This window comes from Brassica rapa, chromosome A06 (assembly GCF_000309985.2).
Source record: "Brassica rapa cultivar Chiifu-401-42 chromosome A06, CAAS_Brap_v3.01, whole genome shotgun sequence".
NCBI classification, from domain to species: Eukaryota; Viridiplantae; Streptophyta; class Magnoliopsida; order Brassicales; family Brassicaceae; genus Brassica; species Brassica rapa.
The window spans coordinates 6,503,095-6,528,255 of record NC_024800.2 but is presented as its reverse complement, the minus strand read 5'-3'; the positions used below and the strand labels follow the sequence as shown (position 1 = coordinate 6,528,255).

The window sequence follows — 25,161 nt, the reverse complement described above, 5'->3', positions numbered from 1 at the left end:
CTTAACTCCGTCTGACTCGGTTTCTAAAACCAGAAGATAAGTGAACCGTTCATCTTTCAAGAGATGGGAAAATAGACGGCTAAGATGATAGAATAAGATGTGGTGGAGTATTGGAATTAAATACCGTAAGCTTATGTTATACGGTTTTGCATTAAATGGGACTCTCAATTTCATCAGATCCTATATTCATAAGCAACAACGTGGGGTTACTTTTCAAATATCCTTTTCATGACAACGGATTCTCTAATTTCTTTATACGTAATGTATTATTTTCCCTTTAGGATCCTGTAAATGTACAGTTTTCTGAATTCTGATTAATATGGATTTCATATAAATATGCATTTCTGTAATCCTAATAGCATGTTCTGTGTTGGGTTTGTATTCAGAATTTATGATACACCTCTGTGCAGGAGAAAAAGACGCATAACAAAATACATGAAGCTTAGTAGCTTACTAACCCTCCAATACACTGAATGTGAGTGATGCAGTAATTGCTTGAATAAACTTGTTCAAATCATTAACATATTGAATTCACTTCAAATCAAACTGTTCGAAGCTTTTTTTTACCCGAAAAAATGCATTATAGTTATAGGTTGCCTTCCTTCACTGATAACTAGTTTCCTTAAAACAAAAGCATCCACGCACACTGATAACTTGTATCCTTTGACAAGTAATGGAACCAAGTCCTTGCTCAACAAAGGACCACCACACAGATTCACAGCACACAGAAGAATTATGAAAGGGTGTTAGTAACGTATCCTTGTCGAAATGCAACGATGATAGACTGCAAAGTAAATGACTATAAAATGCTAATATGAAAAGAACACAACTCTTATTATTTATTTATACACACAAGCCATGCAAGACTCGGCAGGAGAAATGAAGAGGCAGGTTACTTGTATTTTAAAAGACTAAAGCAAATATTAATTACACAACATAAAGGATAGATTGTAATAATGTGTGCATCCAGAAAGAATCTATCACCTTTGGTTAAGGTGGAGATGATTCTTCCAAGGATGCACACCCAGTGATAGGCCCACCGGCTGGAAGGTACATAGGTTTGGCCTCTCTCCAGATCAGAGGCCTAACTAAAGGGTCACATACCCTCACGACAGACAATCTCTCAAATCCCCCTGCACCTGATTTTTCCAGTTTAAGGAACCGGCCTCCTATAACATAAAGCTCATCCCTTAGAGCTGCAAACCCGTGTCCGAGCACCTGTGGCTCTCTCGGATCATCAGGAAGAACGACACCACAAGGAACTGAGCCAAGAGTATACCATTCTCCTTCATCATCTGTATCCCTAGTCTGGATCAAACTTCCTCCCAGTACTTGGGTTACTATAGAGTAGAGTCGATCATCTTTCATCACCTGAACAGCATAATTCATCTTCCTAGGGAGAGGCCAGATATCCACCACAGTGGACCAAGTCATCTCTAATGGACTGAAGGCTTGAGTAGAAATTTGCTCTCCAGCTCTCAGCACATGAAATGACCCTTTGTACGATAACCCAAACCAAGAGCAGTTCATTTCTGGTCCAGGCATTGCTGGTAAATCCTCCCACCTATCAGCCACAGGATCATAAACCTCAGCAGATGAAACTCAACTGGATTGCGTTAAATTGAAACCTCCAGCAACATAAACCTTGCCAGAGACAGCAGCACAAGCAAAGCGAGTCCTCGGTGTTCTCATTCCAGCAACCATTTTCCACTCTTTCTTAAACGGATCAAACCGCATGACGACATTAGTGACAACAAAAGGCTCCTCACGAGGAAACGATGACACATAGCAACCCCCGATCACAAGAAGACAACTCGAAACACAAACACACGCAAAACCAGAATGATCCCAACCATCCTGAATAGCTTCATTCCTAGGCAGTGGATGCCACCGGTCAGCATCAGGGTCATAAGCAACCAATTGGTTGTTAGAATGAGCAAACAACCAGCTCTCTGACCATCCATTTCTAGCTTTATAGCAAGAGTAAGCCTCACATCGAACTAGATCTCTCCAATCTTTAGAGACACATTCGAGCTTTCCATGATAGGCGTGAGAAAGCTTCGATATGCATCTCAAAGCCAAATCATCAGGCAAACCTGGGATGATAGACTGTTCTATGGTCCCCCTGAAAACATAGACGCTATGTTAAAGGTTAAAGCTTAAAGGTCGTATCTTCAACCGTGGATAAATGTAAAAGGATCAAACTTTAACAGTGTGAAAAACTAATTAGAGAGCTAAAGCTTACATGATTCGAGCTTGAGACTTGAGAATGTCTACTGATTCCGATCGATCCCCTTGCTCGAACTTGCTTTAGAACCACCCCAACAGTCACTCTTAAAGTCCACAACTTTACCCAAGAGACAGAGAAAAAAGGGAGACAAGAATAGTTTCAATATTTGGTCCTTCAGTTATATATCTTTTCCGTTTTCATCCACTTAACTTCTGTAAAATAGTTATTAACCCCCTCCCACATTCTATAACATCATCCGCAAAACGCCGTCGTTTCGATCCAGCTTTCAGATAAAGATCTCTCCTTTCTACAGTTTGATCTCGTTGTCACCGTTCAGAAAGCTGATCTCTTAATTTCACTTTCTCTTTGTTCATAATTTTTCTTGAAAGTGGTTTGTGTATCACGGTCAATGGCGTCTTCGTCGGATTCATGGATGAGAGAGTACAACGAGGCCTTAAAACTAGCTGAAGATATAAACGGAATGATCTCAGAAAGGAACAAGTCTTCCTTAACAGGGCCTGACGCTCAGCGTCGCGCTTCAGCTATACGAAGAAAGATCACAATTTTCGGAACACGTTTAGAGAGTCTCCAGTCTCTTCTTGCCAAAATCCATGGAAAGCCCATGTAAGCAAGTCACTAAAGCTCTAAGCTTTAACAGTTTTTAAGTGAAAAGTGTTGATCTTTGACATTGTGAATGGATCAATACTTACTTAACTGTCACAGCTCAGAGAAGGAGATGAACAGGCGCAAGGATATGATTGGGAATTTGAGATCGCAGGCGAATCAGATGGCGAGTGCTTTGAACATGTCCAACTTTGCTAATAGAGACAGCTTGCTTGGGTCGGAGATAAAGGCGGATGATAGCATGAGTAGAGTTGCTAGCATGGATAACCAAGGGATTGTTGGGTTTCAACGACAAGTTATGAGAGGTAAAAGCTGTTTTGGGTAGTTTGTTGGTTTAGTTTTGTATTAGTTTCTTTGTTTGAGTTTGTTTTTTTTTTTGGCGAGGTAGAACAAGATGAAGGGCTTGAGAAGTTGGAGGAAACAGTGATGAGTACAAAACACATTGCTCTAGCTGTTAATGAGGAGCTTGGCTTGCAGACAAGGCTTATCGTATGTTGTTTGTTTTTTTGGCTGCCTTGATTTGGTTTTCATTGTTGTAACAAAGCCTGGGGTTGTATGCAGGATGACTTAGACTACCATGTGGATGTTACTGACTCTCGCTTACGGGTAATATAAAATATTTCAAGAATTTGCTTTGGTTAGTCATAAGCTAATGTTGATCCATGCATGAAGACAATTGATTTACCTGATCTGGTGCTCGACCAAAAACTATGTTATTCCAAGCTAATTAACTTTAGTATAGGCATTGATATATTCCGTTTGTTTTTTTTTTTATTACAGAGAGTGCAAAAGAACCTTGCTGTCATGAACAAGAATATGAGGAGTGGTTGTTCTTGCATGTCGATGCTCTTGTCAATGCTCGGGATCGTTGGTCTCGCTGTTGTAATATGGCTGCTCGTTAAGTATTTGTAATCCCAATGTCAGAGAAACTGTTTATTAGTTTCTCCCTAGTTCATTTCCAGCCTCTGTGTGAATGGTCTCAGTGTATCTTCTGATTCCACATTTGTGATTTTCATTCCTCTTCTGTTGTGAGAACCTTAATAAGTATATATTATGTGTTCAGTTTTCTCAATTGTTGTCATCATCAATATCAAAGAGCTAGTAGTAAGTAAAAGGCAGAGACATAAACGTATCTGTAAAGACATCTTCCACGAAAAAACTAGTCTCGAGTTCATTATATGAAACCATAAACAGTTTGTGACATTAGTAAACACTGATTTTTATGTCATCATTGGAAAGAAAACCAATCATGAAATGAAAATCAGTGATTGTTTGTTTGTTCACTTTTCTGAGTATTTGTTGATTCACAGCCATTTTCTCCAGCTACCTGATCTGAGCTCACCAGAGAAGAACCTAGGAATGCTCAAGAGACTGTTGACTCTAGTCAAGCCTTCCAACGCCGACCACTCTTCATCATCCTTGACAGATATACATTCAGCAAGTGTTGTTGTTTTCTTGGACTCATTCCTGCAACTCTCAGACGTTTTTGCTTCCTTCATCTCCAAAACCGGTACAATCTCATCGGTCTCTGGTAAAGCCTCTTCTTTCTTCTCACCATCTTTGCTTGATGTGATAGTGACACTCTCTATAGACTCTGTACGTGAATGATTAACGGTTTCTGAAACTTCCATGGATGCTGAATCTTCAAGAAAGAGACATACTACAGCGCAGTCATCGTTCTTGGAAGTAGGATACTTGAGCCTCCACGCTCTAACAGCTGTGCATACTAAAGCACGAGCCGCAGTGTTTCGACTAGGAGCTGAAGCCACAATATCAACAGCTTCTTTGTTTGACAAAACATCCCACACCTAGCACAAACAGAGATTTAGCTGCTTTGATTAAAAAAAAACACAAGAAGCAGAAGAAGAATGTACCCCATCAGTGGCTAGAATAATGAACTGATCTCTTTCAGTGAGGCGGCGGTAGTTGATATCCGGAACAGAGATCAGACCGTAATCTTTAAGACAGAAGTCTCCAAAAGCTCGAGCCATTGCCAGACCAGGTGAATCGCTGTTTGGTAGCCACACACGTGCAACCTCAGGCTCATCTTGTAAGGCAAACACTCTACCTTTACATCTCTGGATTCTTGCGGATTCACCTGACATACATAGAGAAGAAAGTCAAGTCCATGCTTCCAAGATGATCAACTGTTAAGGGAAGAGATGTATATATATACTTGGCAAATCAGGTTTTAAGTCTATGGTTAGCTGTACAGCGATGAGAGCATTCTCATCGTCTCTCGTCGCAAGAACAGCCCTCGAGTCACCAATATTCCCCACCACCAGATCCTTACCCTATAACCAAGAGCAGTTAATCTACATAGTCAATGAGAGTATAAAGTAACGGAGTTTCACCTGTTTGATGACGGTAACAGAAGTTGTTCCGCTGCAGAAACAGTTGATGGTTGGATGCATTTTTAACTCTTTATCCATCTGTTGACAAGTCTTGAGCAACGCCCGTTTCAGAGGGAGATACATTTGGGGAAGTGGCAGCTTGTCGTCTTTCTCACACCATTGCTCTTCTTCATCTATGCAAGTAGCAGAGTTGATGACGCTCGTGGAGTCCATCCCTAAAGTCTTTTTCAATTGGGTTGATAAAGTGAAAGGTAACATGTCTCGGACTCTCCTAGCAACCATATGACCAAACGGACCATGTCCATCGAATACACCACATAGCACTGTATCGCTTCTTGAACAGAAATTCTGAAATTGGAAAAAAAAAAAAGAGTTTCATGCAGTAACTAAGATTGCTTCTAAACGTTCAGAACATCACAAGAAGAACATAAATAGCAACAAGAGATTATAACAGACAATGCTACATTTCATCATAGTGAAACAAAACCCCTAGAAAGTGAAACTCTTTTTAGTAAAGAAGGAAAGAAGAAACAAACCTCCCAGACAAGCATGGCGTCTTGGTTAGTTCCTTTGCTGCCTTGTTGTGTATAAAGACAAGCACTTTCACTTGAACCATTACCAACAAGCGGACCCACCAACTGCTCAGCCTCTTTGATTTCGCCGCCGCTAACTAAATCTTTCTCCCTCCTTTGCCGCCCGGAGCCTTGTCTCTCCACCGTGGTAATGGCGTTGCTTGTTGTCTCAGTTCCGCTCCTCGTGGTCTTATTGATTTTCGAACTACACAGACCCATTTGAAAACACACAGAGAACCAGGAGAGAAAAATCTACAAATCTTTTTTTTTTTTAAACGAAAGCTAAGAATGTATCAGAGACTTCTTTTTGGTTTGGTCGGCAATAAATACTCGGTTAAAAGACTCACCAGCTTCCTCCAGTACAAACATCAAAATGAAAAAAACTGAGAGAAAGAGAGAGAGACAAATTTACATCTTTATGAAACCGTAGTAACAATCAAAACCTCGTAAGCTGTTTTGACGATTCTCTGTTGGAAAAAAGAAGCCAAAACTTGAACAGAGAGACCAGAGCACAAAGTTTTACTAACTCCACTTCCGTGAAGACTATTCAATAAAGCATAAAGTTAATATATTTTTTATTCGACAAAAGAATTGAGTGAGTGAGGGTGAAAGTGAAATAATCAGACAGCGGTCGTAGCTTAGTTCTGCAGCAGCAGCACGATAACGAGGTGCACGTGAGGTCATTTATTTATCTCTCAGTTTAAAATTATTCTTTACTGTTACATTCAAAAATTAGAATAACCAATTGTAACTGGACACGCATACTTTTGTCCTCTGCTGTTTCATCAAAGCTCAATGATTTAACATTTTCATAACGTCCCATTCCGTTTTCTTTGTGAAAAGGTTGAATAAAATGCCTCTAGTTTGATAACAGAGGCTCGAATAGATTAACACTATTTTTCTTTCTTTTTCTTTTTGTCCCCAAGACTGAAGTTTAAAAATGTGTTGGCACTCTAGCTTTTACTTGGGCATGATTGGCTTTGTACCAACACACAACTACTAACAAAGACAAACGCTAATCGCAAACGTTGGAAAGCAAACGATTCTTTATGAATAATATGAGAGATGATGTAAGAATAAGATATGAGATCATCTGAGATTCTGAGTAGAGTTAAAACGAACGGTTCAGTTGAAAGATGGGATTAGGAATAGAACTATTTTTTTTTCATTCTTGTGCTCTGTTGTGGGAACTCAGTCTTCAAAATCTGCCGAGTTCTCTAGCAGATAGTTAGCAGCCAATTGCTCGTTACGGTCACACGCAAGGAAGGCTTCTATCACTAATGCTCTATCAAATCCCATTGCCTCAAGCTGTTATCAATTAAGAGGTTTTAAGGCAAAGAGTTAGAAAACAGGAGAAAATTGATATTTGTGATAATTGTAATGAGGAATGTGTGTATGTATGTACCCGTTGAATCGCTTCTTGCTCTGCAGGAGTAACGTTAACTGCATTGGGCATCTCTTGCTCCGGTTGGTCAAAAACATCCATTTCCCTGACAGTTTTGCAGTCAATTAGAGTCATGGGACAATATATAGACGTGATTGCTTTGTTAATCACCCAGTGGCCAAGCCAAGAAAACGATCTGCAGACTATATTAGAGAGTACTCACCCGTCAGATCCTTCATACGGCTCGTTGAGCAACTGAACAAATTCGGCTTGGTTCTCTTGGATTAGCCTCAGAAGTTGTGGGTTCTGCTTTCCCAGCTCTAGAAGCATAGGCTGTAACAGAAGCAACGATGAGATGTTCAGAAACAATAAAAAGGTCAGGCTACTAATCTGTGGACCCAAAAGCTGACTTACCTGCAGAATCTGGGGGTTGGAATTGACCATGGATCGTAATTGTTGGAACTAAAACAAATGGAAACGTAACAATATTAGCGTATGAGGAGGACGCTGCGTCTCGAATGATTACAGCAATATACACGTCCCTGAAGGTGATGAAACATGCTTCTAACAAATCTAGCTACCAAGTTCCAAATCATCATTCTACTTGATCTAAGAAAAGAAAAGAAGGAATAAGGATTTAACGACAACCTGATCATTGCTTCTGAGGAATTCAAGCGATCCAAGATCTCCAGCACCCGCATCAGACACTGCCTCCTGGGTAAATAACAAGGGAACTTAACTTCAACAAACACGTTTTCAATGCACAAAAATACAAAGCTCTTACCTGGGGAAACAAATCCAAAGGAGATGCATTAGGTCCTCCAGAGGCAGGAGGAGGAGCGGCATGTTCTGCACCAGATCCTACTCCCGATATGGTAGTTAGTGGAACATCTTCACTTTCAGGAATTCCCTGAAAGCAAAACCAAATCTCAGAAGTTTCATTCCCTTAAAACATTCAAAGAAGACTGTTACAGAGAAGTGGGAGCATACAGAATATAGATAATCCACTGCTCTCTCGAGGTTGTAATACGCTGCACGAAGTGCACGAAGAACTGTTTCTTCGTCCCAGCTGCCTCCTCCCATTTCCATTATTTGTTGAACCCTTTGCTCCACACTACTGCCACTAATTAAAGTCGCCGGAGTCTGGCCATTGGTATCACTTTGTGCCCTATACAGACAATAAAAATATAAATTCAGTTAACATATGTTAAAGAAGACTAACTTTTTTTTTTTCCAAGAAGCCTCTTATGTCAAAGAATGAAACTTACGCCGGTTGTACTTGGGCAAGAGTAGAATTTGCAGCAGGCACAGCTATAGATTGGGTTGTGGACGGAGCTGCAGGCTGGTTAATTTGTACGAACTTGTATTAAATGAACCAAGGAAATCAAATGGTGACTGGATAAACAAGAACATATATGCAAGAAAATTACCGTAGTTGAAGATGGGGTAGAAGTGGTCGTGGAAGTAGGCTGTGAGATATGAACAAAGTTTTGCAATGAGAACACTGGACTGATAAAGTGATGTGCAACACCAAGGAGAAAAGAAAAAGAAATACGCTTACCAGAGTAGAAGATGGACCAGCTGAACTTGCAGTTTTGCTCTATCAATAGCAAAAGACAAAAGGTAAGGATATTGTCACCTCGACACAGGCAAAGAACTATATGTAATTTTCAGTAACAAGAAAAGAAAAAAAACAAAGCATGCAAGTTCTTCAGCTGTTAATAATTAATTAAACAGAACACCAAAGGTTTGAAGAACCAGTATAACATAGGTTATCTTGTAGCGTTTCGTAACCTATTACTTATTCAAGATTAAAACAAAAAAAAAATCATCTCATTTATTGCTCATACTAAACATTATCCTTGTACCCTTATACCAGATGATAGAAATCAGAAACTGCATCACCCTATACAAAAAAAAAAATAAAAGCACCTTGCTAAGCATGACAACAAGAAACCCCTCCTCGGTGACCTTGTTCTCCACCAAAGTAGTTTCATCTTTCAAAACCTTTCCATTGTGAATCAACAGTTGCTGTCCACATGGATAACTTTCTTTGCTCTGTGAATCTTCAATGCTCTTCTTCACCGACATTATCTTCAATTACAACACATACACACACTCCACTCAACTAACACATTAATCGAGAAACTTGAAATTTTGAATCTAGCAATTCATCAAATTCGTATTTTACGATAAATGGGTACTTTAAAGACAAGGGGACTGACCGTGTCGGTGGGCAGAACCCTAATTTCAAAACGGCTACCCTTGAGCGTCTTAACGGTGAGCTTCATGTCGACGAATTGAAGCGATTACCGGCGGCGTCGGGGGAGTCCGGTGAGATAGAGAATTGACCTAAAGGAGCGATGTTTCCAACAACAACTCTACAGCAGTCGCAATCAACCGAGCGTTTCGGATTTTAAAACGCGCCAACAGGAACCCACGTGCGGTTCGCTGCAAGACACCGCCAAATCCTTGTGCATCGCACGTGACACACGATCTAACCCTATGATATAAATATCTCTCCCGTATTTTCAATTTTTTGTGAAACTTCCCTTTTCATTTAAAACTAATTTTCATTTTTGTAACTTCCATTTTGATTTTAAACTATTTTTAACAACTTTGCTTTGATTTCAAACTATTTTCCAGTAATATTTAAGTGAAGCATGTGACTCCAAAAAGACCAAAATATGACGTTTTTACAAATTAGTAATTTCAAGGATTTTTATTCAAAATTTTATTTTGTTCACTTCGAATTGTTTTATTTTACACGAGACATTAAATTACTTGAAATGAAACATATATATATATTTTTTTTTGATCAAATGAAATATTTAAATCTAAGCTATAAATGGACCAGCAAAAAGCCAATCTTCTTTTTACAAAGTCAAGATTCATGAAAAGTTTGTTTGAATTTCTTATAGATTTATGAAGCTCAGAACTCACGGTCAAGGAAGATAATCGAAGAAACAAGTGACTTGTTGAAGAGACCATGAAAGTTGATTTGTTGTGCCAACATCGTGGTATTGAAAATGAAACTCCAAATCATGTATTGTTTACATGCGCGGTAGCTAGAGCTCGTTCAAATTTCCCCACTCTAGAGAATGGTTTCATTCTGATTCTATCTTTGTGAACATGAACTGCCTGAATCAAATGATCAAAAACACCAAGATTCCACTTGAGGTACAAAGACGTTATCCATGCGTGTTCCATGCGTGTGCTTTGGCTTATTTGGAAAAAACAGGAATAAGTTTACGTTTGAAAGACGAGAGAATCTGACAGTGGATATTGGTTATAAGGTTCATGATGAAGTATCAGTTTGGTTCGTTGCTCAACAGCTTGACAGACAAGGTGAAAAAAGAGAAGCATGTATGGAAAAGGAACAAATGAGATCGTGGAAAAAAAAAATCCCCTTATAAACCGGTAAAATGTAATTTTGGGGTTGTTTGGTCCTTGGTGGCAGGAGTCTCTTGGTTAGTGAGAGACAAAGAAGAAGAGACTATCATGCATAGTAGGAAATCTTTCGCTAGTATTTAATTTGAATCTTTTTTTTTAACACTGAATGAATTTATTCAAATGGAACCATGAAGATTCACAGAAGTACACCCACTAAAGGGTTAAGGGAGACGACATCCCAAAAACAAAAAAAAAACGAATGGCAGTGACAGAAACCAACATAGTAAAGAAGGAATGTCATTAGACATCTAAAGACAATAAATAATAAAGAAAGGGATGCCTCCAGCCATTTAAGCCATAGCCTCGCTAGCCACCCTCCGAGATAACCAAGACGGTGCACCAACAGCTATGTAAGAATGGTAACGATGGTCCGATGTTACACTAACTGCTATCTCTTGCGCAATAGTATTCTTCCTTTGATCAGAATGATGAAAACTCCAATCTTGCAGCGAGCACAACATGTACTTGATCTCGTTTGTAATAGGAGCCTGCTCTATGTGATTTGAGATATTGAGGAAAGTATCCCTTGCCAACCCGCACGAGGAGTCAAAAATGATGTTGTGTTGATGGGTGTTGACCATGTCCTTGACTGCCCACTGAAGGCCTAGGAGCTCGGCATCTCGCTGTGACTTAACATTAGAGAAGGCACGCCGACTGTGAAGGATAGCTTTGCCTTTATTGTCACGTAAGATCCAAGCAACACCACAATGCACATGTTGACTTACCCAAGAGACTCCCACATTGCATTTCAAGAAACCCGTAGGGGGTTTAGCCCAAGAGCTAACACTATCACCAGTAGGGTGAGGTACTTGTGATGCCTCAATTCTTGGAGAGTTAACCTCAAACCACACATTAGCTTCTTCTTTAGCCCGAGTTACAACAAACACAGAGGAGTACTGAATCCTCTCAAAAGCCAGTCCATTTCTCGCCTTCCATAGATGCCAAAGGATCCAAGGAAAAGAGTTCACGTTCAAGTTCTTTGGAAATTTCTTACTCTGCTCTAACAGATGATATATGTTGAGAAAGACAGAATTGGTAGAGAAACCTGCAGCCGGTAGTGTAATAGCTGACCGTTCCCAAGTGTCTTTGGCCATTGGGCAAGTAAACAAAAGATGGCAGATTGTCTCGATACCACTATTGCACACTTTGCACGTAGTGTCAACCTGAATTCCCCTGCTCCGAAGTCTATCCATAACCGCCACAGCACCAGAGAGTGCTTTCCAAAGGAAATGCTTAATTTTAGCCGGAGCTTTGATCTTCCATAACGAACTCCAAAGCTTTTTCTCCAGGGGTGGCAGCGAAGGTTGGATAAGCCCATTCTCGTCAGGTAGGGAGTCTAGGAATTTATACCCACTACGTGAAGAATATTCCCCATTTTTAGTGAAACCCCACTTGTACCCATCCTCTTTGTTCCTGTTTGGCTTAAGGCGCAATATGATCTCCGCATCATGATCAGTAAAGGCTTCTCTAACACGTGCTGCATCCCAAGAAGAAGATAAGGGGAGTAGCAGATCAGAAACTCTTAGCGTCAAGTCCACAATACTATCTTGCCTATAATTTGGTGTTCTAGGGATTGGATCAATGATCCAATTCACTGACCATACATTTGATCGCTCCCCATTCCCAATGTCTCTTACTAGACCTTTACTCAACACGTCTCTTCCGTGCAGGATACTCCTCCAGGCGTAAGAAGGACGAGACCCCAGACTACTTTGGAGAAAATCCACGTTCGGAAAGTATTTACTCTTAAGCACCCGGGCTACTAGTGAGTTAGGGTTGCTCATGATCCTCCAAGCTTGCTTCCCAAGTAAGGACTGATTGAATTTAACAATATCGTGGAATCCAAGACCCCCTTCTTTCTTCTGCTTACAAAGTTTCTTCCAAGAGACCCAAGCAATCTTGCGTTTCCCATTGCCTCCTCCCCACCAAAATTCTGTCATGGCACTTGTGATCTTGGCACACACGTCTTTTGGAAGTTTGAACATAGACATAGCGTAGACCGGGAGTGACATGGCCACAGACTTAAGTAAAACCTCTTTTCCTCCCAATGATAGAGTTTTAGCGAACCATCCATGCAGTCTAGATTGAAGCTTCTCTCTAATAAAACTCAACAGCTCTCTCTTGGACCCTTTGAAACACTCAGGAAGCCCCAGATAGGTGCCTTCTCCTCCTTCTCTATCAATCCCCAACACTCGCTTGACATTTGCTTTCGTCGAGTCTAGTACTTGGGACCCGAAAATGACCGAGGACTTTTGGAAATTAATTCTCTGGCCAGAAGCATCCCCATACTCCTTGAGACAATTCATAATTTCTGTACCCTCGAGTTCGTTAGCTTTACACAACAACAGGCTGTCATCGGCAAAAAGCAAGTGATGAACCCTAGGACCATTAGCCGAGAGCCCAATTCCAGTTAGTCTACCACTTTCTTCAGCATGGTTAAGCTTACTAACCAGTGCCTCTGCACAGAGAATAAAGAGAAAAGGTGACAAAGGATCGCCCTGTCTTATTCCCCGTTCCGGTTTGATAAAACCATGGGATCTCCCGTTAAGTAGCACAGAGTATGAGACTGAAGTGATACAAGCCATCACCCAGCGGACCCAGACACGATCAAAACCCATTTTCTCAAGAAGCTCCTCCATAAAACACCATTCAACTCTGTCATAAGCTTTGGACATGTCAGTTTTAATTGCCATGAACTCCTTAGACACAGATGCATTGGTTCGCAGGCCATGAACGAATTCATGGGCAATAACAATGTTATCGGAGATTAAACGCCCTTGAACAAAAGCACCTTGTGTGTCTGAGATGATATCTGGTAATATACACTTGAGCCTATCACATAAAATCTTTGAAATGATTTTGTACTGAACGGAACAAAGACTGATCGGCCTCATGTCTCCCATCTGAGTAGGATTCGGTATCTTGGGCAAGAGACTCAACTGTGTATGATTCCAGCCTGAAGGGATCACCGAGCTATTGAAGAAGCCAAGTATCTCCGCAGATAACTGCGGACCAACAATGTGCCAGTATTTTTGGTAAAAAACACCAGTAAGACCATCCTCCCCTGGAGCACTACTGCCTCTGACTGAAAATGCTGCTTTCCGTATCTCATCAGTTGAGACCTCCTTACAAAGCATTCCATTCATCTCTCTTGTGACTTTTGCAGTAAAGCCTGTAAAAAGACTTTGGAGGTCAGAGGGGTTTGTGCTCATGAATAAATCACGATAGAACTCGGTTGCAATGTGTCCTTTAGCTCCTTCTGAGAAATGCTCAACGCCATGAACATCTTTAAGCATCAAAACTCTGTTCTTGGCTTTTCTTCCTTTAACACAGTTGTGGAAATATGAAGTATTCCGATCACCTTCCCGCAGCCAGAACTCCCTACATTTCTGACGCCAAAAACGTTCAGAAATGGTCTCTGTCTCTGGAGAGCCTGTTCAGCGCTTAGGAGCGTATATGCTCGAAGGTCTCGTCGCTAGGCTAGCTTCTTCTGGTAGCTCAATCTACAAAGCTTTGAGATGCAAAGACCCAACAGGTCCTGAGCTTCTTACCTACATGCACATCTTGTACGAGGCTTGTCCTTACTTCAAGTTCGGTTACGAATCTGCTAACGGAGCTATAGCTGAAGCTGTGAAGAACGAGAGCTTTGTGCATATTATAGATTTTCAAATCTCACAGGGAGGTCAGTGGGTGAGTTTGATCCGTGCTCTCGGTGCTCGTCCTGGTGGACCTCCGAGGGTGAGGATCACGGGGATTGATGATCCTAGATCATCGTTTGCTAGACAAGGAGGGCTTGAGTTAGTTGGACAGAGGCTAGGGAAGCTCGCTGAGATGTGCGGTGTGCCGTTTGAGTTCCACGGAGCTGCCTTGTGCTGCACGGAAGTTGAGATAGAGAAGCTTGGAGTTAGAAACGGTGAGGCCTTAGCGGTTAACTTCCCTCTTGTGCTTCACCACATGCCTGATGAGAGTGTGACCGTGGAGAATCACAGAGACAGGCTGCTGAGGCTTGTCAAGCGTTTGTCTCCCAACGTGGTGACTTTGGTTGAGCAAGAAGCGAACACAAACACGGCGCCGTTTCTTCCCCGGTTTGTGGAGACCATGAACCATTACCTGGCGGTTTTTGAGTCCATAGATGTGAAGCTCGCTAGGGACCACAAGGAGAGGATCAATGTGGAGCAGCATTGCTTGGCTAGGGAGGTTGTGAATCTGATAGGTTGTGAAGGGGTTGAAAGAGAGGAGAGGCATGAGCCTTTGGGGAAGTGGAGGTCGAGGTTTCACATGGCGGGTTTCAAGCCTTATCCGTTGAGCTCTTATGCGAATGCAACGATCAAAGGGTTGCTTGAGAGTTACTCGGAGAAGTATACACTTGAAGAGAGGGATGGAGCATTGTATTTAGGGTGGAAGAATCAGCCTCTTATCACTTCTTGTGCTTGGAGGTAACTTTGCTTGATCTGCAAGAGGAGTTTAGATAATGTTTACAGTTCGTTGATTCTGTTTTGTAAAAGTAAAAGAAACTTATGAACCGAAGAAACATTTGTCAAATGTTGTAATAGTAGTAGTAGTAGTAAGGTTGGTGTTGGTGTTTAAATATTATGTTTTTATTTTCACAAGAAACCTATGATTTGACAAAACTTTATAGCACTCTGTTATGTTTTAGTGTGATAAATGATGAGATTTTCTTGTTTTAAATTTGATTTGAACTCTTTTCCTTGTTGTTATCAAGTACCGACACTAGGAAACTAGATTTTCTGCGTTTTTCTTTCTAAATAAAAGAAGTGTTTAGTGGACTAGGTTCAAGCGTTTGAGTTGGTTTTATTGTGCTTCTAGTTTAAAATCCGGTAAAAGATATCTTAAGCTATGGTAAGCTATGTTTTTGGTACTAATGCAAGTTAGTTTCAGGTCAAAGAGAGTAAGGTAGAAAATTAAATTTTCCTAATTAACAAAAGAAAAGTTTACAATTCTCCATATGTAAAACTAAACTAGTCAGTATTTTTAAAACCGGACTAGACCGATGGTTCAACCAGGTAAAACCGGACCAGACCAGTGGTTGAACCGGATTAATCGTAAATCGAAAATTATTCGGATTGACGGTAAAACCAAAAAAGAAAAAGTAAACTAGATAAAAATGGAGAATTTGTGAAATAGCAAAAAAAACTAAAATTAGATTTATAGAGGGAGAGTGGAGGGAGATAGGAAGAGGATGAAAGAGATAAAAGGAGATTTTGGTTAGTTAGCTAATTTGTGTTTTTTTGTGTAGCTATAGAGTGTAATTTCCCATAAAAACCATCAAACTAGCAAAAACTTAGAAACCAGCAAACCATTGGATCAGTTCGGAACTGAGTTTGACTATTAAAATTTTGAAATTCAATTAGACAGTTAATTTATTTCATAAATTATTATTCTTTTTTATCTAATAATAGGTAATATATTTAATTTGAATCTACCAAGAAGCAAAGTTAAAAGCTCTTTGTTGGACTTTTGAGAGCATGGTCTTTCATAAGTCTCTCATCGTTTTGATAATATGATCTTTGCAGGAAAGGATGCAGTTCTTCTTAAAGTTATAGAATGTCGTTGGGCATGGCCACTTTCCAACCAGAAACACAAAGAAATGTACTTTTTTGTTGCTAGAAATGTAAATTTGCCTCAGTGGATCAGTGGAGTCTCCACTGGAGACAGTCCTTAATTATGTAGCCAGAGGTTTCCCTCAATGGTTAGGTGCAGTGGTAGCTGATAGAAAAAGGTGAACATCTGTTTTTATTGTATATCCGATTCCCAGGATTTAGGGTTTCACTTTTGTCTATTTTTCTTTGGTGGTCACTGTATGGACAATGTTTTGGGGGTAAATGTGGGATGTCTGTAATGGTTTATCTCATCTTCATGTGATTATATGATTGTTGATTGTGGGTGTATCCCTCCATGTATATAATCTTTGAGGAAGAAAAAAACATGGTTATTGTTATTTGATATTTATATTAGAGTATAAAGTTGGTTATTGAGTCATTAGGATTAAACCGATGGTTAACATGTATAAACCGGTAGTATAAATACATGTACAATACACTGTAAACAGATATTAGCTTATACACTTTTTTTTTTAACACTAATAATTTATTATAATAAAAACATTTACAAAGGCCAATACAAAAGGCAAGAAGGATCTAAATCAATCAAAGAAAGCTTAGATAAACAGATGACTAAGCCATGAAGGATAGCCAACAGCAATATAGGATTGAAACAGATCCTCCTTGATCACACTTCTAGCGATGAGTTTAGCTCCCTTGATGTCCTTTTGAGAATGAAATTGAGCTTTCCAGTCCACAATATCACGTAACCACACTGATAATTTGGTGGAGTAAAACTTGAGTGAAGGCCAGGCTGAGGGTTTGTTAATTGCACTAATCATATCATGATCGTCAGAAGCAAAAATGATAGCATTGAAGTGTAGGGTCTTCATACATTCTAATGCCCAATTCTAACTTTCGAAAGAAGTTTCAAGTTTGCTCGAAATTCCAACAAAAGATCTTCTACCATTCATTAGCACTTTGCCTTCACTGTTTCGCAATATCCAAGAAGCACCACTTTGATGATTACTATTGTTCCAGTCAGAAGCGATATCACACTTAAGCCAAGAGATTGGTGGAGGTTTCCATCCGAATATGATCCTCTTTTTTCTTTCCAAATCAATAGCTTTTTCTTGTTTATCAGCATTCTTGATCAGATACCAGTGATCTACTTCATCATCAATCGATCTAATAAGAGAAGGACCTAAAGCGATCTTACCTTCAAAAAGAAAGGAGTTTCGATTTTTCCATATAGACCAGATAAGCCAAGGTCCCTTTCTTCTTATTTGTTCTGGAACAAGTGTATTGATCCTTGTCTTTAAAACATAGAAGATGTTGGAATAGACAGAGGAAGGATCAAACCCATGAGGAGGATGAGGGAAGTTGCTGTTTGCCCAGGTTTGTCTTGCAATGGTGCAGGTGAAGAGGACATGATTTATAGATTCTCCCTCCAATCCACATATCTGACAACGAGTATCAATCTTCATACCTCGCTCTATAAGCTTGTCTGAAACTGGTAAGGCTCCACTGATAACTTTCCACAAGAAGATTTTGATTTTAGGAGCAGTATCAAGTGACAAAATACGATCCTTTATACCATTCAAGGATGGTAGCAAACTTCCTGATACAAAAGCTTCTTTGTTTGCTTCCTTTTCAGCAAACCAGTAACCAGACCTAACTGTATAATCCCCTGAGCGAGAGTGATTCCAGATGTAGAAATCTGGCGATGAAATAACAGGTTTGATCTTGAGAATGATCTCTATATCTTGAGGATAAAAATTATCTTCCAGCGCTGAGATGTTCCAGTTATGAGAGTTGGGCAGTAACAGATCACATACTCTGAGGTTGAGATCAACGAGGATATTCTTCATGAGCGGTATACGCATTCTATCCCCATCCACCAGCCATGGAGAGGACCAAACCGATAAAGAACATCCATCTCCCACCATATGCCTCAGCCCCTTAACTAGAAGCTCTCTCCCATATAGAATACTTCTCCAAGCATAAGAGGGTCTAGATCCTAAAGGAGCTGATAAAAAGGATTTATTGGGAAAATATCTGCTCTTTAGAAACCTGCCTAGAAGGGAAGAGGGAGAAGAGAGAATTCTCCAAGCTTGTTTGGCTAAAAGAGATTGATTAAAGATTTCTATATCTTTAAACCCCATTCCTCCACGATCTTTAGGGACACACAACTTATCCCAACTAAGCCAATGAATTTTCCCTTTATCTTCCTGAGAGCACCACCAAAACGTTGCCATAGCCGCAGTCAAATTCCTGCAAGTTGTTTTAGGAAGTCGAAAACAACTCATTGCATGAATAGGCATTGCTAAAGCTACCGATTTTAATATAATTTCCTTCCCTGCCTGAGAAAGAAATTTTGTGTACCAACCAGACATCCTACCCTTCATCTTGTCCTGAATGTAATTGAGGAGTTCAACCTTAGAACCACTAAAACATTCAGGAAGGCCTAAGTATGTACCAGCACCTCCTTCAGAGAAAATCCCCAACTGAACTTGTATCTCCTCTTTCAAATTAATATCAATGTTCTTTCCAAAAGTAAGAGAGGATTTCTCCAGGTTTATGATCTGACCTGTAGTTACTTCATATTTGTTGAAGATCTCTTGAAAGACACGACATTGAAGCAAGTCAGCCTTGAAGAGAAACAGACTGTCGTCTGCAAAAAACAAATGATGAATAGCTGGCCCTTCAACAGAGAATTGAATGCCTTGCAAAGATCCATTATCCGATGCTTGGTTAAGCATATGAGAGAGACCTTCAGCACAGAGAACGAACAAGAAGGGAGAGATCGGATCACCTTGACGCAGTCCACGCTCTGGAGAGATGAAACCATATGATTGACCATTTACAAGCACAGAATATTTAACCGTAGAAACGCAAGACATAATCCAAGATGCCCACTTAACATCAAATCCCAAGGCTAAAAGAAGAGCTTCCAAGTAATTCCATTCAACTCTATCGAACGCTTTAGACATATCTGTCTTAGCCGCCATGAAATTCCTAGATATATAGTCATGAGAGCGGAGGCTATGGATCGCTTCATGCGCCATGATAATGTTGTCGGAGATAAGCCGATCAGAGACAAAAGCTGATTGAGTAGGCGAGACAATATCAGGTAGACAAGTCTTGAGCCGAGATGCCATAATCTTAGATATTGTTTTGTACAGAACAGAGCAAAGACTAATAGGCCGAAGATCAGACATGAGAGAGGCATTAGTCTTCTTAGGAATTAAGCAAATCTGTGTATAATTCCATTCCGAAGGCATCACTCCAGTTTCAAAAAAGGACAGGACTTCATTTGTGATCTGTTCACCCACGATGTCCCAGTATGATTGAAAAAAGAAGCCAGACATCCCATCCGCTCCAGGAGCACTATCAGGTCTGATAGAAAAAAACAGCTTCTTTAACTTCATCCGGAGAGACTTTTTGAGTAAGAAAATGATTCATTCTTCCAGTAACCTTAGGCTGAATGTTTCTAAGCAAGGACCTGTAATCTTCTGAGTTAGAAGATTTAAAAAGATCCTTAAAGTAGTCAATGGCAACCTGACCTTTAGATGCCTCAGACCTTTGAACTCTGCCATCTTTATCATAAAGCTTTGCGATTGAATTCTTAGCTCTTGAAATTTTAACAGCAGCATGAAAGACCTTAGAGTTCCCATCTCCATGAAGAATCCAATCATCTTTGCTTTTTTGTTTCCAAAAGTTTTCCTCATCTCTATAAGCCAAGAGAAGATCTTTTTTGAGTGTAAAAACCTTTTGAGTAGAAGGAACTAAAGAAGACTGCTCCTTCTCAAGATCATCTTGAAGTTTGATAATCCGAAGATGAGAGTTTGCTGAGGAATTCTTTTTTCCACTGACTAAGCGTTTTCCTACATTGACTGAGACGAGAAGACACTGGAGGGAAATTATGGAAACCGGGAGAATTCCAAGCCTTCAAAATAGCTTCTCTAACTAAAGGTTTATGAAGCATTCTTCTATCAAAACGAACACTTTACTCTTTACTCTTTTGAATCGTAACGAACTCTTTGAGCTCATCTTCTAATAATTTAGAGGGAGTATTTTTATTTTTGTTATGCCATGTTCCATCGGTTGTCTAATGTCTAACCTCTTTATTTAATCTTCTAGTAAATGCGCCTACGAATACAAAAATCTGATGCAACGAACCAACCAGACAAGATGAAGTCTATCCCACGTGAGCCACATTAACGTTCTTTTCTTTACACTTTTGTATATTAATATATGTGTTCCGGTCGGTTATAATTAATTTATAAATTATGATTGGATCTTCGAAATTTCCAATTAATTTCCTTCTTTTGTCAATGCACTTAAAAGTCAAGCTTCGTACAATTTTACCAAAAAAAAAAAAGTCAAGCTTCGTACACTATATAGTTTTTTTTATAAATATAATAAAGAACGAGTGTTGATGACTCGAGTTGACGGCTAAGCGTATACATCTTTGGGGTTTGAAAAGCTAAGCGTCTCCACAATAAACACCAATCATCTTCTTTAGTTCTTTATCTCGTCTAGTGAAAGATCTATATATCACTTTTCAATGGACCGCAAGGTCTTGCCTCCACAACATCAAGTTTTCATCAATTTCCGTGGAGATGAGCTACGCAACAACTTCATAAGCCATCTCGTGGATGCCCTTCGCAGGAATACGATTAATGTCTTTATAGACAAGGAGGAGAAAAAAGGTGAAGATATAAACAATCTTTTCAAGAGGATCGAAGAGTCGAAGATCGCGGTAGCCGTGTTCTCAAGAAGGTATACGGAATCAAGATGGTGTTTGGATGAGCTTGTGAAGATGAAAGAACGTGCAGATCTAGGTAAACTCAAGGTATATGATCTGTGTTTTCTTTTGCTAGCTAGACCAATGCTGTATCTTGTTAGTAGTGTAGATCTGCATATAAATTGTATTACTACTACTAACTATGAGAATGCATATGTAATCTCTATCGATCCCAAAGATTTTTCCAATCTTCTACAATGTCACTACATACGACGTGAAACTCCGTGAGGGAGATTTTGGCATTCATTTTAGGCGTTTGAAGCGGGAGTATCGGTCTGAGCAACATAGAGTCGGTAAATGGAAAGAGGCGTTGGCTTGTGTCTCCGGTAAGACTGGGTTGACATTCAATGATAAAAGGTACAAATCATATCATTTAAATCTCTTATTTCGTTACATTCTTTGAAATATGTAAGAAATCTCTACTAAATGCTAGTGAAAGTGTGATGTTTTAGGGCGTCAATATTATATATTGGAAAAGGCTTGACATTTTTTAATAGTTATTGTTACTTGTTAAAGTTAGTAAAAAAGTTAAATTGGTCCATACTAATGTAAGATTTATGGATTTTTCATAATAAACAACAACTTTTCATGAGTATATATTAGTTCATATTAAAAAAAAAATTGCCATATACTTATATGTTAAGCTACCTACCTGTTGATCAAAAAAATCTACCTACCTCAGGGAGGTAAGTTGTTATATAAGTTCTATTATTGGTTTCATCAAATCAGGAAATATGTATACACTTGATTCTGGTTACTTTCTTTGGTGGATCTAACTGAAGTCTCTCATTTTGTCTGTTTTCTTACTCGTTTTTGTAGCTTATCAGAGAGCGATTTTATTAACAATATCGTCAAGGAAATCATGATATTGCTACAAGCCATTCCCTTGGTGGAAGCCGAAAATTGTCTTGTTAAGAAACTTCCAGTAAAAGGAGAAACTTCTGCAATGAAAACGGATTCTTTCATATCCTCCAAGGCTCAAAAAGGAAACCTAGAGAGTCCACCTGAAGCTAAGATCAAAAGTTTCAGTGGAAGCAACTCTTTAGCTCCTCATGAAGCCATTGTCTCGGGACTGGGTCCAACTCCGACAGAAACAAGCCTTTGTAGGCTTAAGTATGGTCCCCACAAGCCTTGCAAGAAATGGCTCGAGTTTGACGAGAACATTAAAAAGAGTCGCTTGAATAAACAAAAATATAGTAATGGTAGTAGTTGATCTCATAATTATTTATGGTTTAATTTTGCAAAATCTAATCATTGTTTTTTACAAAAAAAAATATATTGTGTAGACAAAAGTTTCACTGGAAGCAATTCTGTAGCTCCTCATGAAGCCATTGCCCCGGGACAGGGTCCAACCCCAGAAACAAGCCGTATCACGCTTAAGCCTCGAGGCGAGACTCCAGAGATATGCATTTTGTTTGACAAGAACATGGAAAAGAGTCGCTTGAACAAACAAAAATATAGTAATGGTAGTAGTTGATCTCATAATAATTTATGGTTTAATTTGCAAAATGGTCCTGTTATCATTATGTTTAGACAATCAATAATGAGTTAGCATTTCTATACTCAGTTCTGCTTAGAAAGATATATGGTACTTCTATCATGGTGTGATGTGAATTTTTTTTTTTTAAATGATGTCATATGAGGTAGAAAACGTTCGTTTCACATTAATGTTGCGAATATACATAGGAGCATGAACACATATATGACAATTGCTGGTCAGTATTTAATAGTCTTTTCATACATTTAAATATGTATAAATGTGAAACTACAAAGTTGCATAAGTCCAAAAAAGTGTAAAAAGACTTATTAACAAACCGGTAAACTAAAATCTGAAACAAATTTTAAAAACTACAATTTCTGATCATCTTCCGCCAAGGCCGCTAGGAAAACCGACGACGCCATTTAGCACGAACTAGTCTCCCGACGACGCTTTAAGGTACAAACCCTAGACTCGCGTCAATGTTTTGAATACAAACCGAAAAACTGGAAAGACTCGCCACACAAACCCAACAGAGACTAACGACACCCATCCTTAACACGAAGCTAACAGAGACAGATGATGTTTCACAATACGAATCTAGAAAATTCCTAAAACAATACAACCAAAGATCTTAAAAGCGAGTGGGTAACAAACTCGTCACTACCTAAAACAAAAAGGAAAGCAGGGTGAGCAGCTACTCCATGAAACATAACACTTTGACACACCAGGACCGAGCAGTCCCCATCCACCAGAGACTCACTCTAGTGCTGGGATGTTGGAAACTACTCCTGAGGCTACCGAGACCAGACCAAACCGAATGAAACTACTCCTGAGGCCACTGAACAGCATTCAATGATGCAATTCATGCATTACTTGACACAAGCAAGTATATATTACATAAAAATGAAAAACGACTCTGTGTCATACTGTACTCTTGATTTTACTAGAGTATCAGGTGTTTTTTAATCCAAATTTGTGAATAAGTTGTAGACAAAAGTTCTTTCTAAATCTGGATGTCACCAAAATAGTGTAAATTTTTTTTCCCATCTGAAAATATTCATTCATAGTAAAATACCAGGTTCAATACAAAACCGGATTAGAACCTAGAAACAGCAACTCAAACCCATTAGACAATAAACATCTAAACCTAAAAAAGACAAATTAGTGCAAAGGACCTTCCAAGATAGCAAACACAATGATCTGGATATATCGAAGTTGCCCTCGGCCAACCGACGATATCATCCACTTCAAGAACCCAATACACACAGTCTTCTCAACTCGGATCTATCGCTGCCGCCTATGGCCTGCCGAACAATATCATCTCCTACTAGAAAGAAACCAAGATTTCATAACCCGACAAGCAAGACCGCTTCACGATCCACGCAACTTTCGGATGCGGTTGGAACACATTCTCTCACGTCCACCATACACCTCCACACAAATAAGTCTCTCCATCGATTCCAAATTAACAAGGTATATTCTTTTGCCTGTTCGTAAACGCCATCTAGAACATGCCAATCATTATATCCAAAACAACACATTGCCCATCATCATCTTTTAAAAGACAAAAAGGAGTGGAAGCTAAACAACGCATAATCATTCTCTCTCTTCCTTATTTATCTTTTTAAAAAAATTGTAATATAAAAATCGCTAGATCCCCGTCTTATGTAACGGACTTAAACAAACCGCGTACGGCGTCATCCGGCGAGGAGACTAATTTGATCTCTCAATCTCAATATCGGAAACGCTGCCGGAGAAAACATCGTTTAGCGGCGGGACTAATCTTGCTGTCGACGGAGCTGGAAGCAGCTGCTTTTTCTTCTCCAGATCTCTAACCGATTCTCACCTCTTCCTGTGTCTCCGGTTCGTTTTCTCCGCCTTCTTTTTGATCTGTTTCCTCAGCTATGGGGATGATATTCAGATTACGTATCCTTCAAATCGATCGTCCATTTTCTCGAATCCAATGTGCATTGACGACGAATCGTTGTTAAAGATCGATGCCACGATTGATCGAAACGTTGTCGTTTTGCGAATTGGAGTGCTGTTGATCACTGACATTAATTATCTCGAACATAATGGCTTACGATTGATAAAAGCCTATATATATACTTTACATTCAATCTGATTAGTTTTGGTTGGTTGTGCATTTGTGTGAAAGTCAATGACACTGCGTGAAAATTTGCAGATTTGGTTATACCAAAGCCATGGTTCTTGATGGGATTGTATCTTCACCGTTAAGGAGACACCAGTCTCTGAAGAAGCAGTGGGAAGACTTGGGTAGCTGCTCCACCGTTGTCAACAGGCATCGATATCTCTTAACCGCTTTGGTTCTTTTGGCCGTCCTCTGCACTGTTTATCTTTACTTTGCCGTCACTTTGGGCGCTAGGCACTCCTCCACATGTTATGGCTTGACCGGGAAAGAGAAGGCAATGTGTCAATTACAACACGTTCAAGCTATCTCCAAAGGCAAACTCAAATTCTTCTAGTGTGGCATGGAAGCTGATACCCCCACCTTATTCTTATTGATCTCCAACATTATTTTTTTTTTAAATTGATCGTCCAATGTTATTTGTGTGTATTATTTTTATTACTCCATGGTGAACAACCAGAGATTTTTATAATCGAAGAGATGAGAGTATACATTTGCAGAGTTTTGGGGGCGGTGGTGATTCCATGAACACTCGGTATGGAAT

At 39.6% G+C, this 25,161-nt stretch overlaps 7 protein-coding genes across 9 annotated transcripts; 3 read left to right on the top strand and 4 right to left on the bottom strand.

Annotated features, from left to right (window-relative positions):
* Positions 1–405: 405 nt before the first annotated feature.
* On the bottom strand, positions 406–2,373 carry LOC103872416 (F-box/kelch-repeat protein At1g16250). Its single transcript, XM_033274149.1, is given in 3 exon segments — positions 406–717; positions 977–2,125; positions 2,246–2,373. Coding segments are annotated over 2 exon segments (1,137 nt in total). The 5' UTR covers positions 2,248–2,373; the 3' UTR covers positions 406–717; positions 977–990.
* LOC103872410 (protein PHLOEM PROTEIN 2-LIKE A8) lies at positions 1,544–25,116 on the top strand. Of its 3 annotated transcripts, none has more exons than XM_009150805.3 (4): positions 20,523–21,036; positions 21,167–21,345; positions 21,808–22,190; positions 22,275–22,620. In XM_009150805.3, the coding sequence occupies exons 1-4, from the start codon at positions 20,749–20,751 to the stop codon at positions 22,463–22,465; spliced, it is 1,041 nt and encodes a 346-aa protein (XP_009149053.2). In that variant the 5' UTR covers positions 20,523–20,748; the 3' UTR covers positions 22,466–22,620. The 3 variants fall into 3 exon arrangements, with proteins under 3 accessions (XP_009149052.1, XP_009149053.2, XP_033130041.1); XM_033274150.1 differs by lacking the exon at positions 20,523–21,036 and adding an exon at positions 24,654–25,116 and having other exon boundaries at positions 21,111–21,345; positions 22,275–24,331; XM_009150804.3 differs by lacking the exons at positions 20,523–21,036; positions 21,167–21,345; positions 21,808–22,190; positions 22,275–22,620 and adding exons at positions 1,544–1,576; positions 24,175–24,331; positions 24,654–25,116.
* Positions 2,553–3,926, top strand: LOC103872414 (syntaxin-51). Its single transcript, XM_009150809.3, has 5 exons — positions 2,553–2,854; positions 2,954–3,159; positions 3,243–3,343; positions 3,416–3,460; positions 3,635–3,926. The coding sequence occupies exons 1-5, from the start codon at positions 2,640–2,642 to the stop codon at positions 3,764–3,766; spliced, it is 699 nt and encodes a 232-aa protein (XP_009149057.1). The 5' UTR covers positions 2,553–2,639; the 3' UTR covers positions 3,767–3,926.
* LOC103872415 (probable protein phosphatase 2C 6) lies at positions 3,991–6,571 on the bottom strand. The gene is made up of 5 exons (XM_009150810.3): positions 5,745–6,571; positions 5,209–5,556; positions 5,031–5,148; positions 4,729–4,952; positions 3,991–4,662 (listed from the first exon to the last, which is right to left on the bottom strand). The coding sequence occupies exons 1-5, from the start codon at positions 5,997–5,999 to the stop codon at positions 4,159–4,161; spliced, it is 1,449 nt and encodes a 482-aa protein (XP_009149058.1). The 5' UTR covers positions 6,000–6,571; the 3' UTR covers positions 3,991–4,158.
* On the bottom strand, positions 6,809–9,695 carry LOC103872412 (probable ubiquitin receptor RAD23a). Its single transcript, XM_009150808.3, has 12 exons — positions 9,390–9,695; positions 9,097–9,258; positions 8,726–8,764; positions 8,595–8,633; positions 8,433–8,506; positions 8,155–8,332; positions 7,949–8,074; positions 7,813–7,878; positions 7,579–7,626; positions 7,388–7,497; positions 7,186–7,270; positions 6,809–7,088 (listed from the first exon to the last, which is right to left on the bottom strand). Exons 1-12 carry the CDS (start codon positions 9,453–9,455, stop codon positions 6,972–6,974), a joined length of 1,110 nt encoding a protein of 369 aa, XP_009149056.1. The 5' UTR covers positions 9,456–9,695; the 3' UTR covers positions 6,809–6,971.
* On the bottom strand, positions 10,908–13,913 carry LOC103872634. The gene has a single exon (XM_033272874.1). It carries the CDS (start codon positions 13,911–13,913, stop codon positions 10,908–10,910), a length of 3,006 nt encoding a protein of 1,001 aa, XP_033128765.1.
* LOC103872411 (scarecrow-like protein 5) lies at positions 14,008–15,273 on the top strand. The gene has a single exon (XM_009150807.2). It carries the CDS (start codon positions 14,029–14,031, stop codon positions 15,055–15,057), a length of 1,029 nt encoding a protein of 342 aa, XP_009149055.2. The 5' UTR covers positions 14,008–14,028; the 3' UTR covers positions 15,058–15,273.
* Positions 25,117–25,161: the final 45 nt, after the last annotated feature.